The sequence below is a fragment of the Mustela erminea genome, chromosome 9 (assembly GCF_009829155.1).
Source record: "Mustela erminea isolate mMusErm1 chromosome 9, mMusErm1.Pri, whole genome shotgun sequence".
Taxonomy (NCBI): Eukaryota; Metazoa; Chordata; class Mammalia; order Carnivora; family Mustelidae; genus Mustela; species Mustela erminea.
The window spans coordinates 65,455,632-65,468,918 of record NC_045622.1 but is presented as its reverse complement, the minus strand read 5'-3'; the positions used below and the strand labels follow the sequence as shown (position 1 = coordinate 65,468,918).

Below are 13,287 nucleotides of genomic sequence, written 5' to 3'. Positions count from 1 at the left end.
ATAATTCAATTTTTAGTGATGTCTGTGTTTAACAACCAGCTCACAAAATTCTTGACAATTAGTACACCACTGGAGAAGCTCCAAGAAAGGACAAGTTGGAAGAGCTATAAATCTACCTCCTTGTCACACAGGCTGAGGGACTCCCCCGGGTCACACATCTGGGAGGGCAGATTCAGGCCCAGGACCTAGGAGGAGGCTCTTGGTCCTCCATGCTTCCTGATGGCCCCTCAGTGCCCTGGTCAGTCACACAGACCCAGGGAAAAACCGTGTGGTCCTTGACCCTAGGGTGATGATTCATGTCACCCTGGAGTGAGTGACTCAGGGAAGAGGCTGCTGGGCGGCCTGGAACAAAGAGAACTGGGCAAGATTTATTTCTGCTGGGAGCTAAATGGGAGGCTCAGATACTTTTTTGCTGTTTCCAGTGCCTTTGAACTGCCTCCGATTGAGCAATTGCACATATTTCCAAGAAGAGAAAATTTTTTCAAGTGGACTTATTTTTAAAAAAGAATTGCTGAAGTGAACAAGCTGGGGAGGAAACCTGGGGAAATGTTTTGGCTGACTTCCTGTCATGGCTGGGGGTTGGGCTCGGCTGGAGTGAGATCCGGCCCTGGCTTGGCCATTTTACAGGGTACCTAGAACCCGATCCCAGGAATTTGAGGGTTTCACCAACCCACTTCCTCCAAAATGGTACCCAAGGTCCAAGGAGCTTCCTGAGTGCCAGGGAGTTAGGGTGAGAAGGGTGAGCTTGTACCTGACATCATCTGTCCTGGCCTACTTGACAAGATATCCACCATGCTTTCTGTGAGTCGTTGGTCAGTAGATGACCCCCGAATCAGCCTTCTCAAGGCACCTTCAAGTCTGGCAACTTTGCTCCTGGATACATAGAAATGATTGTGCCATGTGCCCCCTGCCCCCATACACCCATCCCCTGGGATGAGAAGAGTCTTGTAAGACTGTCCGAAGGCCTTGTCTATCAAGTCATTCCAAACAACCATTACTTCTCTTTGGGGTCTTTTCCTTAGGGTTCTGTCTGGGAAACGGGACCCAAGACCCCTCTGCTCTTAGAGTTTGGGACTTTCCCCCCATTTCTCCAGGGAAGCAGGGCATAGGCTCTTTTCTAGTACCTCACCAGAGTCCATACTCTCATTGCTTTTACATGGCCTCTCCTGTCTGCTCCTTGCCCCATAATCTTTTACTAGTCCTGGGGATGAGGGGAGAATTATGCTTACTTAGGGTGCTTTCCCCAAATCTCTTTTCTGTACCCTGAGCCCTCTTCATTTCCCTAAGGTCTAGCCCCTCACTACATATGAGGCAGAGACAGACTCCCTTTTCCATGCGTCTTGCGGCTACACCTCTCCCCGAGGCAATGAGCACAGAATGGCCTCCATGTTTGTGTGAGGGGAAAGGCAATGGGGGGGAAGGAGGTCTGAGGGGAAGGGAGGGGTCAGTTACTATTTTTGATATCTCAGGTGTCCCCTACTCCAACCCCCTGCTGAGCACATTGGCTGCCAAATTTTGCACTCTTCCTATTGGGGCTGGCTCAGCATCTCCTCCTGGACATGGTCATGACACTGGTCTAAGCAGAAGCTGGTTCACTCCGGGGCTGAAATGGGTTTGAATTGGGGGAGGAATGTACCCCCAGCCAACAGAACCTATAAGAGATCCTCAGTCCTGGAGAGCATGGCTAGAGGGTGGAGACATCATGGGGTGTTGGGAAGTGCTCAGGACCAGCCTCCCTGAAGCACTGCCTGACTGCAGCCCCTGTTATCCCCCCTGGCTCCGTGGACCAGAGAGATTGTGTTGAGGGCAAGAAGTCATTGGGAAGTCCTTTCCAGCCCCTCATCTTTCCCTCTCTGTTGCATGTTTCTTTTGCCCTTCTATACTCTACCCTTGTTTCCCTGGGACTGACCACAGCACAGATCGAGGGCTACCACAGCATAGACCTGAGATGACCACAGAACAGGTTTGAGATGACCGCAGCACAGATCAATGGCTGACCACAATGCAGACCTGCAACTGACCACAGCATAGCCCTGGGATGACCACAGCATGGACTTGGGATGACCACAGTACTTACCCCCTCTCTCTAACCCCATTGGTTGCCCAACAACAGAGTATGTTTGTCAATAAGAGTAAATGCCAGGGTGTAAAGCCCCTGATGGGTTTAATTCCAATCGCGTCTAACTGCCTTTTATCTACAAGTTTGTACAGAGAAGTCCTGGCGAGGTCAGGAATATATATCCTTTACCTGCAAGAGACGAAGCTTGAGCTCTGCTATTCAGGATTAATGGCAGACTCTTTGGACCTGCTTGGATTTTGATGCCATGACTCAGAGAACTCAGCTGCCCTACTCAGAGAGTGGGAAAGGAACTCGTTGAGTACATACAGTGTGCCACCATATTGCTTGTATTCTCTAAGTTAATTCTTATAACAACCCTAATAGAGTCTCCATTTTACAGATGAAGAAACAGAGGCCAGGGGAGACTAATCCAGCAGGGAAGAGGCAGAAGAGAATTAGAATCTAATCTTCCAGATTCAAAAAGCCCTTTTGCAGCATCCCAAGGTTAGGAAGCAGGATGATTTTTTCCTGAGTTGAACCCTGCTTAGGCTTGCTTATGGGATCTAGGACCCAGTTCTGCAGTTAGCCAGGCCTAGGGACCCACAGAAGTGCCTATCAGCACTTTGACCTGATCTCTGATGCCCCAGATTTTCTAAGTGTGTGGGGGGACTGCCCTGGAGTGAGATCGGGAACCAGGGAGCACCCTCTCTCTCCCATGAGAGTAACCACAGGAGGAGGAAGATTGGGAGGCACTGCCAAAAGATGTCTGCTTTCACAGCATGGACACATTTGTTTATCATATACCAAAAGCAAGCCCTTCAAAATTAGGGGCAGAAAGCTGATGTCTGTAGCAAGTCCTGGGGAATAGGGGTTCTGGGACCTTCTCTGATGGCCCCTCACTCACAAGTATGGCTTTGATTAAGTCTTTGCCCCTGTCTGGGCCTGTAATATGGGAGCAGGAGGCAGGACTGGCTGATCTCCAGTGGCCCTCTCCATCATCTTCTGAATTTGCAGAGGGACTGAGAGAGATGTGTGTGCACTCACCCCAAACAATTTCCTTCATCAAATTCTTCATCTAGAGATAGACCAGTGGTATTAATAGCAACCTAATCTCTTTCAAATTCTTTGTGTTGCTAAAATGAAAGCAAAAATTCAAAGCTGGAAGAACAAAAAACCTCCCTTCTGAGAATTCTGAGTCACTCCAGAAAGGTCAGTGGAGTCTGGATTAACCCGTTTTTTTCCCCCAGAAGGGCCTCTGGCTTTTCCCTGGACACCCAAAGATTAACAAAGAAAATGTGAGAGCCACTCAGCTTGTAGACTGTGCTCCTGGGTCACTGTGATTCAGAGAGCAGTATGGTTTCCTCTGGGCTGATGGCAAGGCTCTGGGAGAGGCATTCTGGGGGCCATTATAAAGGCCACTACTTGCCAAGACCACTACCCATGAGCCAGTGGCCTTGACCAGTTGGGGACTGGGGAGTCAGACAGACCTCATGGGTTTTGTGACTTTGAATAAGTCTTTAGGGCTCTTTCCTCACTTGTAAAATGGGATTAATAATGTTCATAATAATATACTGGGTCATGATCCCAGGGTCCTGGACCGAGCCTGGTGTTGGGTTCCTTGCTCAGCCAGGAGACTGCTTTTCTATCTACTCCTCTCCCTTGCTAGTGCGCTCCTTCTCTCTCCCTCTGAAATAAATAAGTACAATCTTTTAAAAAAATTTTTTTAAATTTATTTTCAGTGTAACAGTATTCATTGTTTTTGCACCACACCCGGTGCTCCATGCAATCCATGCCCTCTCTAATACCCACCACCTGGTTCCCCCAACCTCCCACCCTCCGCCCCTTCAAACACCTCAGATTGTTTTTCAGGGTCCATAGTCTCTCATGGTTCATCTCCCCTTCCAATTTCCCTCAACTCCCAACCTTTTAAAAGAAAATAGTACTTATGAGTTTTCTGTAAAGGCCCTTGCTAAATCATGAGCAGTGATGGTGCTTGTAGGGACACAGGCAACCACCACAGGAAGCCAGTGTCCCTCCCACAGGCTTAGGGGTGCAGGATGGAGGTGTTCTGCCAGCTGTGGGTGGGCATGCCTATGTTTGAATGGCTACTCCATCAGAGCAGTCCTCTCCTACCCTCCTGCACTCTCCCCACAGTCCACAGGGCCCTACAGTGATTTTCCAGAGGGGCAGAGCCTGTGCAGCTGATCTAACAAGTGTAGGACTTTCTGGGGTGAAAGTTTCAAAGGCAAACAAATGGACAGTTGTATGAATGGAGAAGTCAAAGGCATGTGGGTGAATATATAGCCTGACAGATAGATGGATAGGTAAATGGGTGCATTTGTTACCCTACAGTGGGAATCCTGAAACCTCAAACTGTAGGCCCACACCTTTGCCCTCATAAGACCCTTGCCTGACAAGCTGCTGTTTCCTCTGCCCTGCCTCCCCCCCCCCACCACCCACAGCTCCACTGGGAATGTACATTCCCACTCTCTGTGGGGCAGGTTCCTCTGTTGGGTTCTACTGTACTTTAGCAGAACTCCAGGTGAAGGAGATAGAGGAGAGGAGTGGGGAGATGGGTTTGGGGTCAGACTAGCCTGCATTATATAATCCTTGACTGTGGGAGCTCATGCAAGCTACTGAACCTCTCTGATCCTTACTTCTTTAATATGTAAAATGGAAATAATAAAACCCATCTCACAGGGGTTAAGCAAGATAGCACTTGAAAGCACCTAGCATGGTATGTGACACTCAGTAGGCAAACTAGAAATATGTCATGAATGGGAGAATGAAGACAAGTATAGTAGTTTTGCTTTCTTTCATGAGCATGGTTGGGGGCCGATAAAATATTTAAATATGGATTAGAGACGTTTGGCCTTGTCAGTTACACAAATGATTGGAGAGTTATCCCAGCAGAGGCTTAGGTAATTTGCACTAGGTACAAAGGTTACTGGACCCAGTTAAGTTGTTTCCCTCCTTTGCACCTCAGTTTTCCTTCCTATAAACTGGGCCAAACTATATGATTAAGTACCGGCTGGGGACAGAATGAGTAGAATCCAAAAAGCTGACTGGCTCTTGACAATGACCTGTCTAACCCTTTACCCACCAGGCTAAAGAGGTAGTTAGAAGTGCCCTGAAAACAGGTTAAAGAAGGAGCAGCTCAGAGACCAAACATTACTAAATATTTTTTCCTTTTATGGGTCGGTGCTCTAGATCACCACTTCCTGCAGATTATATTCCTAACTTTGCTGTGATGGATGCAAGGTCCATGTGCCCACAAGCTCCAGCAGAACCCAGATGTCACCCTGGGGGAAGGACTCTGCTGCTACCTTGCTATTTTAAGCAGAGAGTTTATAATAATGGACGGGAGAGCAAGCAAACGGGGCAGGAGCAGCGTGGGAATGGCCTTGGCAGGCTGGGCTGCTGGGGCTCCCCCTGAGGGGTTCGGGGTTCTGTCTTGTCAAACGTGGGGCCACAGCCAGCCTCCACTCTGCTTTGTCCTGCAGCAACTTACATCTCTTAGTGCTTGTCTCACTTAATTCATTTCTGTTTTGCTTTGCTTTCTGACCGAGGGACTGACTTAAATTAAGGTCTTTCTTGAAGAGCAGGAGGTGAGGAGGAACAGAAAATGAGATATTTTTTTATGTGACTTTAGGATACCATGATCCCAGAATCGTATGAAATGGGACCATTACATTCGTGGTTTCTTGTCCCTAGGAAGAGTCAAAAGAATTCAGTGACACCTAGGGTTGAAAATGGCCCCTGGAGTGTGTTAGGAATCCTATGACCATTACCCTGGACTTGGCTGGAACTCTCCCAGGAGTAGGAAATTTATTACCTTAAAAAGTAGCCTGTTTCATCTCAAATAGTTTCAACCACTAGAGAGGATTCCCTTGCCTTGATCTGACCTTTCATTCATTGGTCATGCACTTATCCTTTGGGGACAACAGAATTACAGGAATGAATTTCAAGTATCTGAGAAGCACTTTTATTTTTCCCTGTACCATCTATTTTCCAGGCTAAAGATCTTTAGTTCTTTAAAGACAAATTCTTGCTTCCTGCATATTGCTTCCCCTTTTTGGAACATACTCCAATTTGTCTGAATCCTTCTTACCACTCAGAGTGCAATACACTTCGTATAGATTAAGGTGGAAAAGAAAGTAGAACTGTGACCTCCCATGTTTTGGAAACCATATTACTATTAAGACAGGCTGAACCTTCACATAAATCCATCATCACTTAAGAGGTTTCTAGGGAGGTGCACCAACTTTCCCAGTATAATTGGGGTTTGTGGATAGTCGTTTGCTAATGTCAACCCCTGTGACCATATACTTTGTCCAACACCACTGATATCACTGCTGCTGAAATCCAAGTAAAGGTAATAGAAATTAATCACAGAGCCAACCTTTGGGTAGATCTGTTGCTTATTTAATCCATACACTGGCTGGTTGGGAAGAGACACATAGTATGCCCTGGCCTTATATTCTCATTCCCAAGAGACAGGTTGAATCTGTTCAGTAGGGCTTCTCCCTTCCTGTCTCACCTTCCCCTCTAGCAATTCTGTTCAGAGAAATTTCACTCGGCATTTCATTATTCAAGGTTCAGCTCAAACACCATTTCTAACATGGATCTAGTCTAAAACTTTATCTCACCTGTCCCAATTTTCAGAGTTGGGGATCCTTTTCTGAGATCCTGCCACTTCTCTTACTTTCAAAGTCTTAACAGTTAAATTGTTTTCATACTGCTTCCAACCACTGGACTCTGCTCCCCAAGGAGTACCACATCTTCATCATCTTTAAGTCACCAGCACCTGGCACAGGGCCTGGTAGGGACTGTGTAAAGTCAGTGTGGTGAATGAACTAGTGATTTAGTTCATGGATTTCCTACTTGAGATGAGACTTCTTGAGTTGACCAGCAGAGGTCACCCCAATTGTTTGAAGCTGAACTACCATTCCACTGCTGAGACTGATGGAAGTCAAGATGGTGGTCACATTGACCAACCCCGTGGCTAAAGTTCTCTAGTTCTTTAAATACCAGTCGACAAGCAATTTCTCTTCTAGTTATCAATGATGAATCAAATCCCTGCCTTCCTCAGAAAGCTCAGTCAATGGTGTGTATGTTGGATAGGGGCGTCTTTCAGAGTTGTGGCTGATGTCAGATCTGAGCCTGCCCACAACCCTCTGGCTCTAGGCCCTTGGGCCTTCCCTGTGGGACCAGAAGAATATCTAGTATCATGGGAGATGGTAGGGCTTTCTGACTTCCACCTATAGCTTCCTGCAGCCAGCACCCTTACATAGGACCTAGGACATAGTAGGTACTCAGTAAATGACAGTGTTCTTTATTTTTCCTGTGTGTGTCCCAGTAGCCCCTGACTGTGTCTGAGGGCAGGGTCTGCATCTCGTGGCTTTCATCTGCTGACTAGCAGATCAGCAACTTCAGGAAATCTCTAAAGTTATAGAACGAGGCTGGTTGCTTGTTCTGCAGGTCCCTGAAGGCTTCTCCCACCCCATTAGGGAAAGAGGACCCGGAGGAGTTTAGTGGGGGAAGAGGTTAGGTAAAGGCTTATGGACTCTGGCTGAGCTTCCTGGGCTGAAGATCTCCAATCAGGGCGTCTCTGTGAGCACCTACTCTGTGCTCAGTGCTGTATATTATTTCATCCTTAGAACATTCCTGCATGGGAGACATTCTTATCTCTGTTCCTCTGACAAGGAAAGTGAGGCTCAGAGGTAAAGCCAATGTTCAAGGCCACACAGCCTATGAGTGGCAGAGTGGGAACTCAAATCCAGGTATAACGTTCCAAGACCTGTGTTCTTTCTACCTTGCTATCCTTCCTCTCCAGACTGAAACTTCACATTACTGGCCTTTTCTAAGAAGAAGCAGAGGAGCCAGGCCCACTGGTTCAGGTCTGTTGGAGAGATCATGGTCCTAGACCTCTTGATTAGTGAGAAACATGAAAAAATAGTTAGTAGTTATAAGTAACAGTAGTTAGTAGTTACAAGTTAGGACAAGTAGTTATAAATTAGTAGGTATAAGTAAAACCAACCCAAATTTACTTAGACACTAAGAAATTTAATTGTTTGTATAACTGGTGAGTACAGAAAGAATTCAGGCTTCAGGTGAACTTTGGTCAGAGATGAACCTTCTTTTTTTCTGCAAGTGTCTTGGCCCTACTGCCTTCTCTATGCATGTCAGTTTTATCCTTAGTCTGGACTTCCAAATGGAAACAAAATGGCATCAGTAACATCAGGTCTTACATCTGTGTGTTCTACCACCCAAAGCAAGATAAAGCACCTGGGTCCCAGAACACTGCACTGTGCTCACTGGTTTACAGTGGACCTATTTTATTTTTAATATATTTTTATCGCCAGGGGTACAGGTCTGTGAATCGCCAGGTTTACACACTTCACAGCACTCACCATAGCACATACCCTCCCCAGTGTCCATAACCCCACCCCCCTTCTACCAACCCCCTCCCCCCAGCAACCCTCAGTTTGTTTTGTGAGATTAAGAGTCACTTATGGTTTGTCTCCCTCCCAATCCCATCTTGTTTCATTTATTCTTCTCCTACCCCCTTAACCCACCCTGTTGCATCTCCACTTCCTCATATCAGGGAGATCATATGATAGTTGTCTTTCTCCGATTGACTTATTTCGCTAAGCATGATACCCTCTAGTTCCATACAGTGGACCTATTTTCTATCCCTGAGCCAATCACTATGGTGAGATAAGTGAGATTATGTTGACTGGGTCAATACGAGCTGGGCCTCAAGTTTGCTACACCATGAGACAGGATAAGCCTGGTTTCTGGGGAAGCAAAGAAAGGTTGCTCCAGGTGGGCACTGCAGAAGGCACACAAGATCCACCCTGGCGGAGCCTCCAGAATCACAGGCCTGTTGAGGGTTGTCCTCAAGGGAGAGAGCCCCACACCAAGGGTCAGAAAAGATGTTGATGGACATGAGGCCAGCCATGGGGTACAAAGTCCAGAAACAACCTCCTCTTACTCAACCCAGGGAAGGAAGGCTATGTAGTAGAGTGAAAAGAGCCTTCGCCGCAAAACTGGAATATTGGGATTCAAATGCTTGGTTCTTTATATGATTTTGGCAAATGGCTACCACTCTCTGAAGCCATTCTCTCTTCTATAAAATGTGAATACTAATACCTACATCAGAGATCATTTTGAGGATTAAATTAGGTGATGTTGGAAATGCTCCTAAGATAGTGCCTGGTATGTAGTAGGTGCTTAATAAATGATACAGAAGTACAAATCTGATCCCCATGGAATGTCCTCCATTAGCTATGGCTTTGAGGAGTTTGAAGCAATTTTCTCCCTTCTGGGATAGCTGTGTTTACTCTAAGGACCAAATTAGATGGAAAATCTCTAAGGTCATCTCTGACTTTGTAAACAGAGCAAATGAACAGGAGGAAATGCAATTCCAAATGCCCTCTCCTAGCCTAGTCCAACCTCTGGTGTTGATGCAAACTCAAGCAGGCTTTTTCTGCAGCTCATGGCTCCTGGAAATGGAATCCAGCCTGGGTCAGGGATGGGAGTGGATTTGACTTGTCCTTTTGGCGTCTCCTCAGCCTGCGGAGCCCAGGCCTCTTGGAGCATCTTGGGGCTGACGCCGTGGAGGTTCCGGGCACACGCGGCCACTCCCGCCAGGAGGCTGCCATGCCCCACATTCCCGAGGACGAGGAGCCCCCTGGAGAGCCACAGGCAGCCCAGAGCCCCACCAGCCAAGTAAGTGCCCCCTCCTTGCCTGCAGTTAGTCTGGCAGGGGCCAAGCCAAGAACCCTGGGCTGGTGCCACATCACTCAGCCTGACTAGAGAGTTTGCTGACAGCCTGTGCAGGCTGCAGTGGGCACCCGGGGGAAGGTATGTGGCTGCCACACTGAGGAATAAATACCCAGAGTCCATTTGAATTGGCCAAGCCATACTGAGAGTGGAACCTCCATGTCTGACTGAAGTTTCCTGGGAGGTCCAACCACCCTAACCCTGCAGGCACCCTCCTAGAATGGAGAAAGACTTGGAGGAGAACTGTCAGCACAGAGGGCCTTGTCATGTCAGGATTATGGTCACCAGCAAAAGGCCATTTAAACTGAGTCTACTTATCTACTTTATAGTAGATAGTGGAAAAGATTTTCAGTAAAATTGTATTGCAAAAAAAATGATGAAAAGAAATAAACTTAAAGGGTCTCATTGTGATTGCATTGTACAAATGAAATTATGAAAACAAATTATTTTAGCTGTACATATAACAAAAAATTGATTATGTGCTACTTTTTTTAGAAGGAAAAAAGAATTGTGTTGATTTTGGCATTGGTATATTCTTTATGCCAACATGATAATTGATTCACATGAACCACATCCCTCACATTTTACTTTACAGCACCTCAGTAAGAGACTATGTGTTTAATATTTAAGGGCTTCATTCATTTTCCCAAGGACATCTATGGATCCTTCAATATGCAAATCATTTTCTCATAAAGAACCTATCTTGTCTCATCATCCTTGTAATTTTTTCTTTGTTATCTACTCCAGCTCCATTTGCTCTTTACTGGTCCAAGACCTTGCATGTGAAGTTTTCCAACTCTGTTTTCTTTGATTTTATGAACTTTGCAGTTGGTTTGCACTTGTACTACCCCCGTCCTGACAGATGTCCAAACTGAACTCAGCCTGAAGGGACTTGTTAAGGGAGGGAAGGATGTATGAGTGAGCATTAATTTGGTAAGCGGGCAGACTCTCAGTGAACATTTTCATGTTCGAATGACATTTGTTTTCTTGCATATCATAATTGTGGGAACTCAGACAGTAAATACTTAGAAAAGAATGGCTTCTTGTAGCTCCCTCTCCCAAACTTGGATTGAGATGTTGCAGAACTTGGTACCCTTGGGGAGCCCTTGAATTTCTAAGTGCCGGTAAGCCAAGCCCCCATGCATTTGGCCACCGGTAGTCAGCTCAGTGTTTTATTGAACCTCTTCCAGGAATGTCATGGGGCTGGTGTGTGCTGCATGTCAGTTGGTCTCAGTGGCAGGTTGCTCTTCTATGGGTGATGTATGGTCTTCCCCAAATTGGGTACTCTGATGCTGCTGCTTTTCTACCACTGCTCCTAACCAGGCATGGACAATTCCCTTAAAACACTGGTAATAGTGGGCTATAAGTTTTAGCCAACAAAAAATTTAATACACTGAAAGTTTGAAGTTGAAAGAAGGGTATGACAGCATAAAGCAAAAGATCACATCTGGATTCAAATGTGACTGCTCCCTCTTCTCAGTCATGACTTTCCCAGGTTCTGTCCCCTTAGCATCCTTACTCCTTAGCCTTGGGTTCCTTCTTACCATGGCCCTTCCTGACCCCTTCCACCTCACTAATAACAACAGTGTGCTGAAGTCAGATTCTGATGTAAAATCTGGCTCCTGAATCCTAGCCAGCTCCCCCAAACAGCTGTCACGCTATGCTCCCCAAGAATACAAGTGCTCTGAAAGAAAAAAAGAAAGCATAATTAATTGGCAAAGCTGCAACTCCACTGTTAGTGAAGAGATCTTTTTACACTGAGTTCAGTTTACCTTTAGTTCATCATCTCATCTCTCTAAATAACCTTTAAGCCTTCTCAGGAGACTAAGACAAGATAGCACAAAAGCCTGATAGCCCTCTTGACCATTACGACTTCGAACCACACCTAGGTGCAGCTCCAGTGGGTCAGAGGTGAGCATGAATTTCCAGGCACAGCCAAGCCAGGGAAGGGAATCCATGAGCTATCACACACTTGAGGGTCAGAGAGCCCTAACTGAACAGCAGGAGCTCCAGATTCCAGCTTTCCACAGGCTCATTCTCCTTGTGACCTTGAACCAGAACCAGACTTCTGTAACATGAGGGCATGGACTCCCTTTCTGAAGGGCCTTCAAATGCCATGATTCTATCTCTGTGCCTTTGGGAAGTCAAGACAATAAAGGAGATGTTTGTGATACCCATAGCCTTTGGGAAGTCAAGACAATAAAGGAGATGTTTGTGATACCCGTAGCCTCTACACTGCTGGAGCCCAGCAGGAGAAGAACCCATGAGGACTTCAGGTGAACTGATGCCCAGGTCCTTAAGGGAGGACCATTAACACAGGATTTAAGAATGTGGACTCTAGAGTCAGACCAAGCTGGGCTCCTCCACATCCCGGTCAAAAGACCTCCTGTGAGCCTGTTAACTTTTCTGTGCCTCTGCTTCCTCATCTCTTCCTCTGGGCAAGTGTTAGTGGCTGCCTCCTAGACTCTGATTAGCACAGCCCTCTAGTACCTTTTTGACTTGCAGGACCATGGGGCTGGGGCAGATTAGACCCTAAACTGAAGACGACATCAGATGCAATATCTTTTTATTCTCTGCCATTACTGATAGGCACTAGGCATCCCTGAGTGCTCCAGAAGTCCATGGGCATTGTCAGTGAAGAACACCTCCCTCTTTGACCCATCAGACAATCTACACTGGGCTTCTCAGGCAGCCACAGCCTCAGGGGAAGGTCAGGCCTTGTGAATAGGGCTGGAGCCTCCAGGGGCTGGAGTGCAAGTTCCTGGGAGCAGCGGAAATCAGGCAGCCAGGAAAGCAGGGTTGGCTAGGAGGATTTGGCTGAAATTCCTAGCACCGTGTGAACTCCTTCTCTGTGAAGCGGGCAAAGAACCAGAGCATCCTTCTGAGTTTACAGCTCCCCCGGGTCCAGTCCTACTTCTAGTTCCTCAAACCCCAGCCCCCATTTCCCATCACTGACATGAACACTAGCTGAGGCCTTCTCACACAAAAACACAAAAGCTGCAGACCTAGATCCTGTTTTTCTCTCTACATGCATGCGTACACACACACACACACACACATACACACACACACACACATCCTTGAGGTCCCTAATCAGAAGCTGTAATCAAGACCCACAAAGAAATAAAGCTTCTGGACAATGCACTCAGTGAGGTTATGTCCTGAGTGTGTTTTCTGGGTTGGCCCTAGAACAGGGAGGGGCTCAAATGAATAATCTTATAGCCAAGAGGTTTTGGCAGCAATAAAAGCTGTCAGGATACAAGCCTGGGACCTTAAGGGACCACAGAATGACAGATCATCAGAGCTAAGAGCTAGAAGGAATACTAGATCTCATCTGAGACCCTTACCTCCCAGGCAGGCAAAGTTCTGCATAGTGTGACCCCCCAGACAGTTACCTGGAAGCTTGTTAAACCTGGATTCCTCTGCCAACCTAGGCCTAT

At 46.7% G+C, this 13,287-nt stretch overlaps 1 protein-coding gene across 1 annotated transcript in view; it reads left to right on the top strand.

Moving 5' to 3' along the window:
- The first annotated feature begins 9,491 nt into the window (after window positions 1-9,491).
- MRVI1 (murine retrovirus integration site 1 homolog) overlaps window positions 9,492-13,287 on the top strand; it is an 81,736-nt gene continuing 77,940 nt past the window's right edge. The window contains 2 exon segments of the mRNA XM_032359491.1: window positions 9,492-9,663; window positions 9,666-9,793. Coding sequence (XP_032215382.1) covers window positions 9,561-9,663; window positions 9,666-9,793 — 231 coding nt within the window. The 5' untranslated portion in view covers window positions 9,492-9,560.